The 15,000-nt window shown below is 38.1% G+C and overlaps 1 protein-coding gene across 1 annotated transcript in view; it reads left to right on the forward strand.

Moving 5' to 3' along the window:
• ALDH9A1 (aldehyde dehydrogenase 9 family member A1) overlaps nt 1–15,000 on the forward strand; it is a 91,460-nt gene that overhangs the window by 36,535 nt on the left and 39,925 nt on the right. Inside the window, exon 3 of the mRNA XM_007937794.2 lies at nt 9,747–9,876. Within this exon, the coding sequence (XP_007935985.1) occupies nt 9,747–9,876 (130 nt within the window). The remainder of the gene's footprint in view (nt 1–9,746; nt 9,877–15,000) is intronic.

Here is a 15,000-nt window from a genome sequence, read left to right on the forward strand (position 1 = left end):
TTCTGTGCTGAGCTCATTATGTTTATGAATCCTGTTATCATTTCCTTTGTTGCTGTTGTTTTACTAGTTTCTGAATATTTGTGCTTGTCCTCTTTTTTATTGTGATGTGAAGGTTTATCATTTTTCTTTGAGGTTACCCTGTAATTTATAATTTTCTCTTCAAGTTTGGAACAGTCCATTCTATCTTGCAACTCTCCTGACTTCCTCACCATTTAAAAGTTCTGTAACTATACAGTATTTTCCCTCTTTTTGGTTTGTAGTTGTCCTAATTTGCCAATTGTTGTCTCTGGTTCCCTGTTTAGAATCTTCTATGCTTTTTTTACTTTGGATATGTCCATAGCTGAGATATCTGGGTTATGTCATCTTGTGTATTAATGGTTGGTTGTTGTTTGCTATTTTAGGTTCTCTATTCAAAGGACTCCCTTTAGTATCTTGTAAGGTTGGTCTGGTTTTAACAAATTCCCTTAGTTTCTGCTTATTTGGAAATCTCCTAATTTCACCATCATATTTGAGGGATAGTTTTGCCAGGTATATAATTCTTGGTTGAAAAGTTTTCTCTTTCAGGATTTTATATATACCATCCCATTGCCTTCTTACACAGTTTCTGCTGAGATATCAGAGGTTATTCTGACTGGTTGTCCTTTGTAAGTAACTTTTTGTTTTTCTTATGCTGCTTTCAGGATTCTTTCTTTGTCTTTGGTTTCGATGAATTTGATGATGATATGTCTTGGTTGTTTTCTTTTGGGGTCTGTCTTGTTTGGTGTTTGTTGGACTTCCTGAATGGATATATTCTCATCTTTCATCATATCAGGGAAGTTCTCTTCCAAGAAATCTTGGACAGTTTTCTCAGTGGTTTTATTTTTCTCTTTCTGTTCTGGAATTCCAATGACGTGTAGGTTATTCTTTTTGATGGTATCCCACATGAACCTTAGGCTTTCTTCATTTTGTTTTGATCTTTCTTTCTGATTGATCTCTTTCCAAAGAAGTATTCAGGTATTTGTCTTCAATCTCATTAATTCTGTCTTCCATTGCATCAATTCTACTCCTTTGCCCTTTCAATGTGTTATCTATTTCTGACAATTTAGTATTAATCTTCTGGATTTCTATCTGTAGATTTAGTGTAATTTCGAATTTTTCATTTATTCTGTCATTTTGTTCTTGTATTTTCTTCCAGAATTCTTCTAGGGTTTTGTCTGTGTTTTCCTTGGTATGTCTCTCAGTCCTTCGTAGATACCTAAATATAATTCTTTTGAACTCCTTATCAGAGAGTTCCAATGCTGCTGCTTCCTCAGGGATATGTTCTGCGTCTGTAACCTGCTCCCTTTTTTCTACTGCTATATCTTGCTCCTTTGTGTAGACTGTGATGGTCTGTTGTCTGTGAGACATTGTGGCAGTGTTGTATTTAGATCTCTGTTAACTGTTTGTGAAGAGGAGCCCAGGCTGAATCAGCCTCTTCTTGGTTGTTGTTTATCATTGTGCTGTTGGTGGAGAAGGAAGCTGTAGCTCTTATTCAGTAAGTGAAGCTGCAGGAAGTGTGGGTGTAGTTGTGTCGTATGGGAACTGTTGCTGTCTTTCACTCATTTAGACAAAAATAACAATTGAATTACCACCAAAAAGTAAAAGCAAATGCACAAAACACACACGGTGTAATCACACAGGAACAGTAACCAAAAAAGAAAAAAGGGGGGGGACACCAAAAATGCAATATCTGGGGAGAGGGCAATAAGGGAAAAAAGGTAGAGAAGGAGAATAATGATGAAAAAAATGGGAAAAATGCAAAAAGAAAAACAAGGAACCAGGTTATCCATGAGAAAGAAAAGTAAAATTGCAACCAGGAATACTTAAAAGAAAAAAAGCTGAAAACTAGAACCTGGGATGGGAAGAAAAAGGGATAATAGTAAAAAGGACAAAACTAATAATAATAGTAGTTTTAAAACAGACAAAAACAAACAAAAAACAGAAAAAAGAAGAAAAAAATTGGGGCAAGGCAGGGCACCCAGGCTCCATCTGAGCACACAGACTGGGATGGAGTTCCTTCAAGCCCAGAAGATGGGTGGAAGTCTGGGATGGCCACACCTCCCTTCACTAAGTGGGTGTGGCATATAAGAGTAACAAGGGGAATATTACATCTTTCCAGTTGTCCACATCTATAATACCCTTGTGGTTCCCGACAGGTGGATCATGTTCTTAAGTCCCTGGAATCTGGGAGAACACTGTCCCTCTAAATATCCAAAATGGTCAAACCTCTTGTAAACATTCAAAATGGCTGCGCTCTCTGGACAGGTAAAAATCCACCGGTCAGTTCGTCTTCCTCTCTGCTGCTTCCCCTTTTATTCCCCAGCCACCAGAGCAGTTCTCCGTGCAGTCCCTGGCTAGCAGGGCTGATTTTTAGGTTAATTCTTAGGTCCTACTACCACTTGGCAATATCCAAATTCTCTGTGCCATCAGGATTGCTGCCAGACTGCAGCTCCATATGTCTCCTTTTTGGTGTTTTCATGCAAATTTTTGTGCTTGTTGGATTTTAGTCCACCTCTATAGCCTTCCCTTCAAGGCTCAGGTGTCCAGGATTATCTTCTGTATCTGTGTTAATTGGTTCCTCTTTTCTTTGTTGAAGAGGGTCTGTGCAGTCTTTCTGCCTATTTCACCATCTTACCAGAACTCTTTACCTGTGTTTAATTGACTATGCAAAAGCATTCAACTGTGTAGATGATAACAAATTACGGATAATGTTGAGGAAGAATGAGAATTCCAGAACACTGAGTTGTGCTCATGAGTAACATGTACATAGACTAGGAAGTTCTCATTTAAACAAAACAAGGGCATATTGCATCTTTTAAAATGAGGAAGGGGGTGTTCCAAGGTTGTATCCTTTTACCATAGTTACTCAATCTGTATGCTGAGCAAATAATCAGGGAAGCTGGACTGCATGAAGAAGAATTCAACATCAGGATTGGGGATTGAATCATTAACAACCTGCAATTTGTAGATGACACAGTCTTGCATGTTGAAAGTGAAGATGACTTGGAGCATTTCCTGATGAAGGTTAAAGACTACAGCCTTCAATATAGATTACACCTCAACATAAAACATAAAGTCTCTCAACTGGACCAATAAGCAGCATCACGATAAATGGAGAAAAGATTGAAGTTGTCAAAGATTTCACATTACTTGGGTCCACAACACCACCCATGGAAGCAGCAGTCAAGAAATCAGATAATTTACTGTACTGGTCAAATCTACTGCAAAAGACTTTTTTAAACTACTGAAAAGCAAAGGTGTCTCTATGAAGATTAATGTGCACCTAACCTGAGCCATGGTATTTTCAGTTGCCTCCCATGCTTGAAAAGCTGAACAATGAATAAAGAAGACTGAAGAAGAGTTGATGCTTTTGAGTTGTGGTGTTGGCAAAGAATACTGAAAGTGCCATGCATGGACTTCCAGAAGAACTAACCAATCTGTCCTGGAAGAAATGCAGCCAGAATGCTTCTTGGAAGGGAGAATGGCCAGACTTTGTCTCACCTACTTGGTCTTTTTGTCAGAAGGGACCATTCCCTGGAGAAGGATATCATGCTTGGTAAAGTGGGAGCTCTGGTAGCATAGTGCCTAAGGCACTTGACCGCTAACCAGAAGGCTGGCGGTTCAAACCCACCAGCCACTCCTCGGAAGGAAGGTTGGGCAATCCTACTTCCGTAGTGATACTGTCTCGGAAACCCAAGGAGGGGTTGCTATGAGTCGGGGCCTACTCGACGGCATATAACAACAACAACAAAGTGGAGGGTCAGTGAAAAAGGGGAAGTCTCTGAAGGAGATGGATTGACACAGTGGCTGCAACGATTGGCTCAGATATAGCAAGGATTGTGAGACTGGAGCAGGACCAGGCAGTGTTTGTTCTGTCATACATAGGGTCACTATGGGTGGGAGCCACCTTGATAGCATGTAACAGCAACAACATGTGTTAATGAGGCAAGATTAGAGTAGGTTGTATCTTGTGTCATAGCCTTACAAGAAGGCCAGACAGGTGATTCAAGTCCCACCCTATGGCAAGTCACCACAAGTTTATTCAGGTCACACCCTTGCTTGAGGCATACCTTTTATTTTACAAGAGATAGAAGAGAACGAAGGTAGCAGAGAGAAGGGATCTGACAGCCACCAGGAGAGAAGAGCCAAGAGTGGACCACGTTCTTTAGACCTGGAGTCCTTCCTAGACCAGGGGAAGATTAATGCTAAGACACATGGAGATCTCCAAGGAACGCTGGGCCCACAGATGGTGAAAAGAGGTAAGGAACTTCTCCCAGAGGTGACAGAGAAAGCCTTCTCCTTGAGCCAGCACCCTGAATGTGACCTTCTAGCCTCCTAAACTGTGGGAGAATAAGTTTCTGTTTGTTAATGCTATCCACTTGTGGTATCTCTGTTACAGCAGCACTTGATTACTAAGACAGCCCCTCTGAGGGCTTTTCCAGCTTCATTATGCCTATAAGGCTTTCCTTCACCTTCCTAGGCTTATACTATTCCTTTGTTTCTTTTGCACCTTGGGCTTATTATATCTGAAGCATTTAATGGACAGTAATTATTGCTTATTGCTTTCTTTCCCTTAATTTCCTTGAGTGTAGGGTCTTCTGTCTTTCCTTTTTGAAGTCTCATTCATGGTAAGTTTGATATTGGACTATAACTCAGAAATCTTTCACCTTTGTTGAAATTTTAGCATTACTTCCTGTAAAACAGTTTTTTGCTGTATTCTCCTCCCAGTTGTCACTTTCCCCTTCAGAAGGAGAAGGGGAATATGAGTCAGATATAAGGAAAATGTGTGGCACACTCTACAGGGGGTAGTTGGAAGACCAGCATGGAGGATACTAGAATTGGTAGTGGAAGTTATTAAAGGTGAAACAACTTGTGTATTGCTTATAAGCAGATGTGAGGCTTTGTTCAGTTAGGAATTGAGTAAAAATGAGTTACTTTTAAAAACAGTTCTGTGACATACAAGGTAGTTTTTTGTATACAGTATTAGTTAATTGTCAAAAACATCTTGAAATGTTTTGCCTAATTTAGAAATGAGAAAACAAATTTAGAAAGATTGATTTTTTTCCCCTCTGAGCTTTTTATTGTGATTTGGGTGAAAGTTTACAGAGCAAATTGGTTTTCCATTCAACAGTTCATACATATTTTGTTCTGTGACATTATTTGCAATGTCCCCAGTGTAACAGCACTCTTCCCACTTCCTCCCTGTGGTTGCCATTTCCCTTTGTTCTTCTTTCCTATCCATTCCTGCCTTCTGAGATTTATTCCTGGGCAGATTCTACTCTTTTGATCTTATGGTTGATTGTTCTAAGGAGTGTGAATCTCCCTGGTGTTACTGTTCAACTCACAGGTATGCAGGTATGTCTGTTGTTTGGCTGAAAGTTGAGTACCAGGAGTGAGTTCAGTTTCAGCCTTGGTGGATGACTAAGCACCATAGTCTCAGGGATTCCTCTGAGCTCTGTCAGACCAGTAAGCCTGGTCTTTTTTTTTTTTAAATTATTTTGAGTTTTGTTCCACATTTTTCTCCCACTCTATCCAAGATGTCTTAATATGGAAAGGCTGAATTTCTGGTCTTCTGTTGTTGTTATTGTTAAGTGCCGTCGAGTCGTTTCCGACTCATAGCGACCCCATGCACAGCAGAACGAAACACTGCCCGATCCCGCGCCAGCCCCACAATCCCTGCTATACTTGAGCCCATCATCGCAGCCACCGTACCAATCCATCTCCTTGAAGGCCTCCCCCTCTTTCATCGACCCTCCACCCTACCAAGCATGACATCCTTCTCCAGGGAATGGTCCCTTCTTACAACAAATTTCTGGTCTAGGAGTATATAATGTATACATCTAAAAGCTAGTCTATTGACATCAAAGTCTGTGACTTTTTTACTTTTTTTAAAAAATAGTATTTTATTGTGTTTTAGGTGAATGTTTACACAGCAGATTAGGTTCTCATTTAACAATTTTTATACAGATTGTTCTGTGTCGTAGGTTACAATATTCACAATATGTGTCAGCATTCTCATTATTTCCATTCTGTTTGTTCAGTTTCCATTGATCTAGCTTCCCTTCCTCTCCTTGTTTCTCACCTTTGCTTTCAGGTAAATGTTGACTATTTGGTCTCATACAGTTCATTGTTTAAGGGAGCACACTACGCATGGGTGATACTGTATTTTTATATACCAATCTATTATTTGACTGAAGGTGACTTCTAGATATAGCTTCAGTTCCAAGTTCAAAGGGTATCTTAGGGCAACAGTCTTGGGGATTCCTCTAGTCTCTATTGGTCTAGTAAATCTGGCCTTTTTTTCAAAATTTAAATTTTGTTCTGTATTTTCCCCCTATTATATTTGAGACCTTCTATTTTGTCCCTGGTTAGAACTGTCAGTAATGGTAGCTGGACAGTAGCTAGTTTTTCTGGTCTCAGGTGAGAAAAGGTTGAGGTTGGTGTGGGTTTTTATTCTGTGGATTAGTTTCTTGTTTGAGCCTTTGATTTCCTTCATTCTCTTTTTCTTCATGCAGGTAGAGTCTAGTAGTTGTATCTTAGATCATCTCTGATTCTTGAAACTTGCAGGGGGCTTAGGGCTTGTCAGGATTTTAATGAGTATGTATTTGCTCATATAATTATCTTATAAAAGCTAGACATGGGGACCTGCTGAGGGGTTTGAAGTCAAGGAGGCAAGGGACCTGCTCTTTGCTTCTTACTTTCATCCCACCAGAGACCTGTTGGGGTCAAGTTGAGAACCATGGTCGTGTAGAAGAGAAACTGGGGTATATACAAAGAAATACATTTAGCAGTATATTGTACATTTTATCTTGTGGTGGTTCTTGAAATAGCAGGGAACAGAAAAGTTAATATTGTTTTCCCCTTATCCTCCTGCCCTCCTTACTTTCGGAAGATAAAGGAATCCTGTTTTTCATAAAGCAGTATTAACAATTAGTAGGGATCCACTTGGACTCTTCAGCAGTATTTGCCACAGGCATTTTTTATGCTCTCTCTGTGGTACATCAAAAGAGCTCATACTGAGTTTGTGTAAATAACCTTGTGGTGAGGGTAGAAAATGACAGAATAAGATAGGAAAACTCTCACAAAAAACATCCCAGTAAATTCAAAAAAGAATTTTTTCTGACATCTGTTTATTTTTTTAATCTGAATAAAAAACTATAAAGTTTTATTTTATGGAGCTAAAAATATTTTCACTTACAGTCAATATATTACATAGTTCTCATACTTTAGAATGCATCAGTATTATCTGGAAGACTTTTTAAAACACAGATTAATAGTTTCCATCCCTAGAGTTTCTGATTTAATAGGTTAAAATGGAGTCTGGGAATTTTCCCGATAAGAATTGATGCTGATACTGCTGCTGGCGGACCACACAGTGGTAAACATTGCATTATACCACCCTGTAATGTAGCTGTTCAAACTTCTCTTAGTCTAGGCTAAAACAGGGGCAGCCCTTGTCTTATATTCTGGGATACAGATATATAAATATTTGTGGCATCCAGAGTAATCAAAACTCTCATTGCGTAAGTTTCATTTTTCTTAAAATAGACGTATTTCCAGTAGAGAATTGGTTTTCCTTTACAGTTTCTGATTTGCAATCAGAAGACATATTCTCACATTTACCTAGCTGCCAGTAGCTGAGGGGCCCTGCCCATGGTAATTTACACACAGGTATTGTTGTTGTTGTTATGTGCTGTCAGACCCGACTCATAGCGACCCCTCCTTGGGTTTCCGAGGCAGTATCGCTACAGAAGTAGATTGCCCCATCTTCCTTCCGAGGCATGGCTGGTGGGTTTGAACCGCCAGCCTTCTGGTTAGCAGTAAAGTGCCTTAGCCACTAAGCTACCAGAGCTCCTCACAGGTATTAGCCATGCGGATTTCTGCAGAGTAAATGAGCATCTCTAGATACTTCAAAACACAGTGACAATGAGTACAAGCTTTCTCTCTCTGCTTCTTTCTAGGCAGTATTTTTATTAATAAGATTTAAATATTTCTATCCAACTATTTCTTTTTTTTTTTAAATTGTGATTTGGGTGAAAGTTTACAGAGCAAATTCACTTTCCATTTGAGAGCTATTAATTTTGAAACACTCTCCCAAACTACTTGCCTATTCATTATTTTTAAAAAGAAAAAAAAAAAAATCCTCATAAGAAAGCTTTCTATTGCAGGGATCAGTAGCAACAGCCACTGGTCACTTCTTGTTTGTTCACTGTGTTAGTCAAATGGAAGCAGAACAGCATTTCACTATCTCCAGTTTAGTATTTCTTACTGTATTTGAAATTCAGCAGTTTATTCATGCTTATTAGTGATCCAATACTTAGTTCCCCTTCCCCTCTTGCATTCTAGAAACAAAAGTTGAACTAAGCCAACCATGGCTTAGTTTTGAAAAACTCTCATATTAATCATACGTAACTAATTCAATAATGGGTATAGTTTATATCTGTTTCAGGTATTGATGTTTATTTCCCTCTTAGGTAGTCTCTTGCCAGTACCATGTAACTGGGAAACAAAGTAATTGTGGTAAGGTTGTTTTGGTGAGTTTAGTATCAGGGAAAGATAATATCAATTACTGTTTTAAAAGAGAATTTAATTTATACCATATTTTAATATAAACAAATTATCCTTCCTGCAGTAATGTGTCTACTAAGTAATTGCAGTGTTTACTTAGAATTTACTACTTTCTACTTTGAGAAGTAAGCTCTGTAAAGGCAGGGAGATTCCTTGTCACTCTTTCTTGGTAATGCATGTATAATGAATGAATCAAAGCACGTTATACCTCTGGTCTTTATAGAAATAGAATGAGTCTAAATCTCACTATCAGACTGTTCTTCCCTGCATTCCATATTGAGTTTCATATTCCTACTTGCATCTTCTCTGAGGTTTATACTTGTGTTAATTTCTGTTGACATTTTGTTTTTTTGTTTCTGGTCAGCCTTACTGCTTTTTAGTTTTAATTGGGAATGTTTCTTCTTGGTAGCTGCTTGATTTATGTGTGTTCAGATATTCACTCTATTGTTTATTTTCGGTGGGATGCGTAATAGCAGTTGTCTGTTTCTTATAGTCACTTGTTCTTATCTTCTTTAGGCCAAAGAAAGGCATTATTTAGGTTTTCTTTGATTTTCTTTCCCAAACCATTAAGGTCATCCCTAGATGCAACATTTCTAGGGTCTCTTTATCCTTAGTAAGTTGTGGAGGTCAGAACTGGAAATGGTATTTGAAAAGAGTATTGATGTGCGGTGAGTATTAGAAAAGAATTATCCTATAGTTTTAACATGCTACATTTCTTTGGGTGAATTAAAGTGATTAAATACATGTAGTCTTTTAAATGCCTATTGTGTGTTGGTGTATGAGGATATTTTGTATAACTTCCCTAAGGACTATTCTCTCTTATTGTATACATACAAACATATGCGCACATACACATACATACACACACATATGTATTTATATGCACATAATATTCCTTTCTCATTACTTTATAACTGACCTTGAAATGAGGTTTTGATCTTGAGTCTGTGTCAGTTAATTAAGAGGGAGCACAGGGTTGCTGTTTACAAATAAGCTTTTATATCTCTTCCAAATATAATATTGTTACTCATTTTATTTTCATTTAATGTGCCCATTGTTTCTCTTTAAGATTTGGGTAGTGTATTCTGTTTGGGTATTGAATTCGTGGAAGTGTATGGTGATATGTCTTAAATGTAATCTTTCTTCTATTTTATTCAAAGGAACGGACGGATGAAATTGCCACTATGGAGACCATCAACAATGGCAAGTCCATCTTTGAGGCCCGGTTGGACATTGATACTTCGTGGCAGTGCCTGGAGTATTACGCAGGCTTGGCTGGATCCATGGCTGGTAAGACTTTGCTTAGCCTTCTGTGACCAGGAGGCAAGGAAGCAGAAAAGCAGAGACTAGTGGTAAAAGGCACAGAGTTTGGAATTAAGACATGTTTAACCTGGAACCATCACTTTCTACATGGGTGCCTCTGGGAATTACTTTTATCTAAACAGGAGATAATAATCATTACCTTTTTGGGTTGGTATAGGATTAAATGAGATAATATTCGTAAAACACTTAGAATGGTACTTAAACTTTAGACCAAATCGCTGAGAAATAAGCCAGTGTGTCGTATCTATTTGTTTTATCTGTTTAGCAAAAAATTTCCTTTGCTTACTTACAGGTTCGCAGTAATTTATAATTGATGATTTGGTAAGACACAGGAGGGATGTGGGGAGCCAGGATTCTGAGGTTTTGGGGTCCCCTGTTGCTGAGACTCACCCGCTCTCAACCCCTCAGTCTCCCCTGCCTTATCACTTAATCCGCCCACCTCTTTCTCAATCTCCTCCCTCATGTCGCTCAGTCTCCCTCCCTCTGCCCCTCAATCTCTGCTCTGCCCTTCTCTTATCTCTGCTTATCCCCTTCTCTTTCCCTTTTCCTCCCAAGATTTCCTTGTTTGTTCCTCTCAGCCTTTCTATCAAAGAAAATTTGTAACTTTTTTGATATGGGATCCTAATAAAGTATATTTTACTGTTATTGTTGTTAGGTGCTGTCAAGTTGTCTCCAACTCATAGCAGAATGAAATACTTCCCAGTCCCATGCCAGTCCCATGTCCTTGCTATACCTGAGCCCATCATTGCAGCCACTGTGTCAATCCATCTTGTTGAAGATCTTCCCCTTTTTCATTGACTCTCCACCTTACTGAGCATGATACCCTTCTCCAGGGAATGGTCCCTTCTGAGAACATGACCAAAGTAGGTGAGACAAAAGTCTGGTTATTCTCGCTTCCAAGAAGCATTCTGGCTGCACTTCCTCCAGGACAAATTTGATAGTTCTTTTAGGATAATAACATCTAGATCTGCTTGCCACAGATATAGTCAGTCTGATTCCTGTGTACTCCATCTGGTGAAGTCCACGTGTATAGCTGCTGTTTGTGTTGTTGAAAAAAGATATTTGTAATGAGTAAGTCGTTGGTCTTAAAAAATTCTGTCACGCAGTTTTCAGTGTTATTCTATCACCAAGGCCATATTTTCCAACTACTGTTGATTCTTCTTTGTTTCCAACTTTTGTATTCCAATAACCAGTGATAATCAGCACATATTGATTGCATGGTCAATTTCAGACTGCATAAGTTGGTAAAAATCTTCAATTTTCTAGTCTTTGGCTTAGGTGGTTGGTGCATAAATTTGAATAATAGTAGTATTAACTGGTCTTCCTTGTAGGCATATGGATATTATCCTATCACTGACAACATTGTACTTCAGAATAGATCTTGAAACACATCCCTAAAGAATATTGATGGGATCTGATTTAGGATTGCATTGAATGTATACATTGCATTTAGTAGTATTGACATTTTCACAATGTTCAATCTTCCTATCCATGAGCATGGTATGTTCTTCCATTTATGTAAATCTCTTACAGTTTTTTGAAGTAGTGTTTTGTAGTTTCCTTTGTACAGATCTTTTGTGTCCCTGGTAAGATTTATTTCCAAGTATTTTATATTTTGGTAGCTATTGTGAATGGTATTAATTTACTTCTTCTATACCAATTTGGATGCCTTTGATTTTCCTTTCTTGCCTTATTGCCAATTTACAGCAATAAATGCACACATCAAAAAAGAACAAAGAACCAAAATCAACACTTTAAATCAGTATCTCCAACAATACTATTAAATGCTCTTTTTCCATTGATCTTCCTGGTGTTGATTTCTAATATGATAGAATTGTGATCTGAGAAGATGCTTTGCGGTATTTCAATGTTTTTAAATTTATTAAGGCTTTCTTTATGGCCTAACTTATGGTCTATCATGGAGAATGTTCCATGTGCACTGGAAACGAATGTATATTGTGCTATTGTTGGGTGAAGTACTCTGTAGATGTCTCTGAGGTCAAGTTGGTGGATTGTATTGTTTAGCTCTTCTTCATCTTTGTTGAGTTTCCTTCGAGTTATTCTATCTTTCATTGAAAGTGGTGTATTAAAGTCTCCCACTATGAGTGTGGAGCCATCTATTTGCCTTTTCAACTCCTTTAAAGTCTGATTTATTTATTTTGGGGCTCTTTCATTGAGTCTATAGATATTTATTATAGTTATATTTTCATGTTCAATTGATCCTTTAATCATTATATAATGTTCTTCCTTGTCTTGTATGGTGGTTTTTGTCTTAAAGTCAATTTGATCAGAAATTAATATTGCCACTCCTGCTCTTTTACGGTTGCCATTTGCTTGATATATCTTTTTCCAACCTTTGATTTTTAGTCTTTTTTTGTCTTTGTCTCTAAGTTGTGTCTCTTGTAGACAGCATATTGATGGGTTATGTTTTCTTATCCATTCTGTAGCTGTCCATCTCTTGAGTGGTGCATTTAATCCATTAACATTCAGTGTAATTATCAAGAAGTAAGAATTTATTGCTCTCATTTTGTTATGTGTTTTTTCATGGTGTTCCTGGTTTCTTTGTTCCATATAATTTTCTGTGCTGAGCTCATTATGTTAATGAATTGTGTTCTCATTTCCTTTGTTGCTATGGTTTTAGTATTTGCTGAATATTTATGCTTGTCCTCTTTTTTGTGATGTGAAGGTTTATCATTTTTCTTTGAGATTACCCTGTGATTTATAATTTTCTCCCTGAATTTACAGCAGTCCCTTCTACCTTGCAACTCTCTTCATTTCCTCACTGTCTGGTTACCTAGCACTGCTCTGACAAGAATATACCACAAATGGGGTGGCTTGAACAAACAGGAGTTTATTCTCTTACAGTTTGGAGGCGTTGTGTCTGAGTTCAAAGTGCTAGGCTCTAGGGGCTGGGTGAAAGCCCCTCAACCTTGGGCTTAAGCTCTGCCTCTTGCTCCTGGCCCACTGAAGGTAGAGGCATCTCTTCACTCAGCTTCTGGCTGCTGAGGCCAACAAGCCTAAGGTTGACAAATAAATTGGCACAGTCCCAGTGTTGCCAAACCACATGGCAGGCCATTGGTTCAAGTCCACTGAAAGTCCAAGGTCGCAGAGCATGGCAGGCGCTGAACAAGGACACAGCTACATAGCAGGGTTCAAGTATGCCATAGGTAAGGACCATTCCCAAAGCTGTTTCTTATATGTGGGAAGCAGACCACATACCCAAAGCACCTACCCAGCTGCTCCAGTAGATTGCACTATGGAGTTGAATGCCAGTCTCACCATGAGGAATTACTCCATTCAGCTGCCCAGACACTCAACCAGGCCCAGCCAAGTTGACACACAAAGTTAATCACCACACTCACCATTTAGAAGTTCTATAACTACACTATTTTTTCCCTCTTTTTGGTTTGTAGTTATCTTCACTTGCCAATTAATGTCTCTGGTTCCCTGTTTATAATCTTGTAAGCTTATTTCGCTTTGGATATTTCCATAGCTATGTTGGTTTCTGGGTTATGTCATCTTGTATATTAATGGTAGATTGTTGTTTGCTATTATTGGTTCTCTGTTCAAAGGACTCCCTTTAGTGTCTCTTGTAAGGTTGGTCTGGTTTTAACAAATTCCTTTAATTTCTGTTTATCTGGAAATCTCCTAGTTGCACCATCATCTTTGAGGAACAGTTTTTCTGGGTATATAATTCTTAGTTGGAAATTTTTCTCTTTCAGGGTTTTATATATACTATCCCATTGCCTTCTTGCTTGTATGATTTCTGTTGAGAAATCAGAGCTTGCTTGTTCTTACTGGTTGTCCTTTGTAAATAACTTTTGTTTTTCCTGCCTTGCTTTCAAGATTCTTTCTTTCTCTTTGATTTTGGTGAATTTGATGATGATATGTATTGATGATTTTCTTTTGGGGTCTATCCTGTTTGGAATTTGTTGGATTTCCTGAATGGATATATTCTCTTCTTTCATCGTATCAGTTAAGTTCTCTTCCAACAAATCTTCAACAGTTTTCTCAGTGGTTTTCTTTTTCTCTTCCTGTTCTGGAATTCCAGTTACATATAGGTTATTCCTTTTGATGGTATTCCACATGAACGTTGGGCTTTCTTCATTTTGTTTGGATCTTTTTTTCTGATTGATCCCTTTCCAAAGAAGTATTCAGGTATTTGTCTTCAGTCTCATTAATTCTGTCTTCCATTGATTCAGTTCTGCTTCTTTGCCTGTTCAATTTGTTACGTATTTCTAAAAATTTCGTTTTACTCTTCTGGGTTTCTATTTGTAGTATTTGTATTGTTTCTACTGTTTCATTTATTTTGTCATTTTGTTCTTGTATTTTCTTCCAAAATTGTTCTAGGATTTCATCTGTGTTTTCCCTAATTTTGTCAGTGTTTTCCTTCATCTGTCTCTCAATCCTTTCAAGATATCTATGTATAATTCTTTTCAATTCCTTATTAGGGAGTTCCAATGCTGTTGCTTCCTCAGGGATGTATTCTGGTTTTGTATCCTGTTCTCTTGTTTCTACTGCTTTATCTTGCTTCTTTGTGTGGGCTGTGATGGTCTGTTGGCTCTAAGACATTGTGAGGTTGTTGTATTTCAATTTTTGTTAACTGTTTTTGAGGAGAAGTCAAGGTGAGTCAGGCTCTTCTTGATAGTCTTTTATCGTTGGCCAGTTGGTAGAGAAGGAAGTGGTGGCTCTCAGTAAGTAGAGCTGCAGGAGGTGTGGGTGTGGTTGTATCGTATGGGCACAGTTGCTGTCTCCCACTTGGACAGAAACAACAATCAAAAAACTATTAAAAAAGTAAAAGCAAGCAGACAAAAATAAAGTAAAAGCAAGTGAACAAAAAATACACTGCATAGATACACAGGAACAATCACCAAAACAAAAGAAAAAGAAAACCCCACAATATCTGGGGAAGGGTCAGTAATAGAAAAGAGGTAGTGTAGGAAAATAATGAAGAAGAAAAATGGAGAAATGCAAAAAGGAAAACAATGAATGGGGTTAACCACGAGAAAGAAAAAAATGGGAACCAGGAATAGGGAAGTGAGAAATAGCTGAAAACTAGAATCTGGGAGGGAATAATAATAAAAAAGATAA

This window comes from Orycteropus afer, unplaced genomic scaffold (assembly GCF_000298275.1).
Source record: "Orycteropus afer afer isolate SDZICR_OR568_19922 unplaced genomic scaffold, OryAfe1.0 scaffold00044, whole genome shotgun sequence".
Taxonomy (NCBI): Eukaryota; Metazoa; Chordata; class Mammalia; order Tubulidentata; family Orycteropodidae; genus Orycteropus; species Orycteropus afer.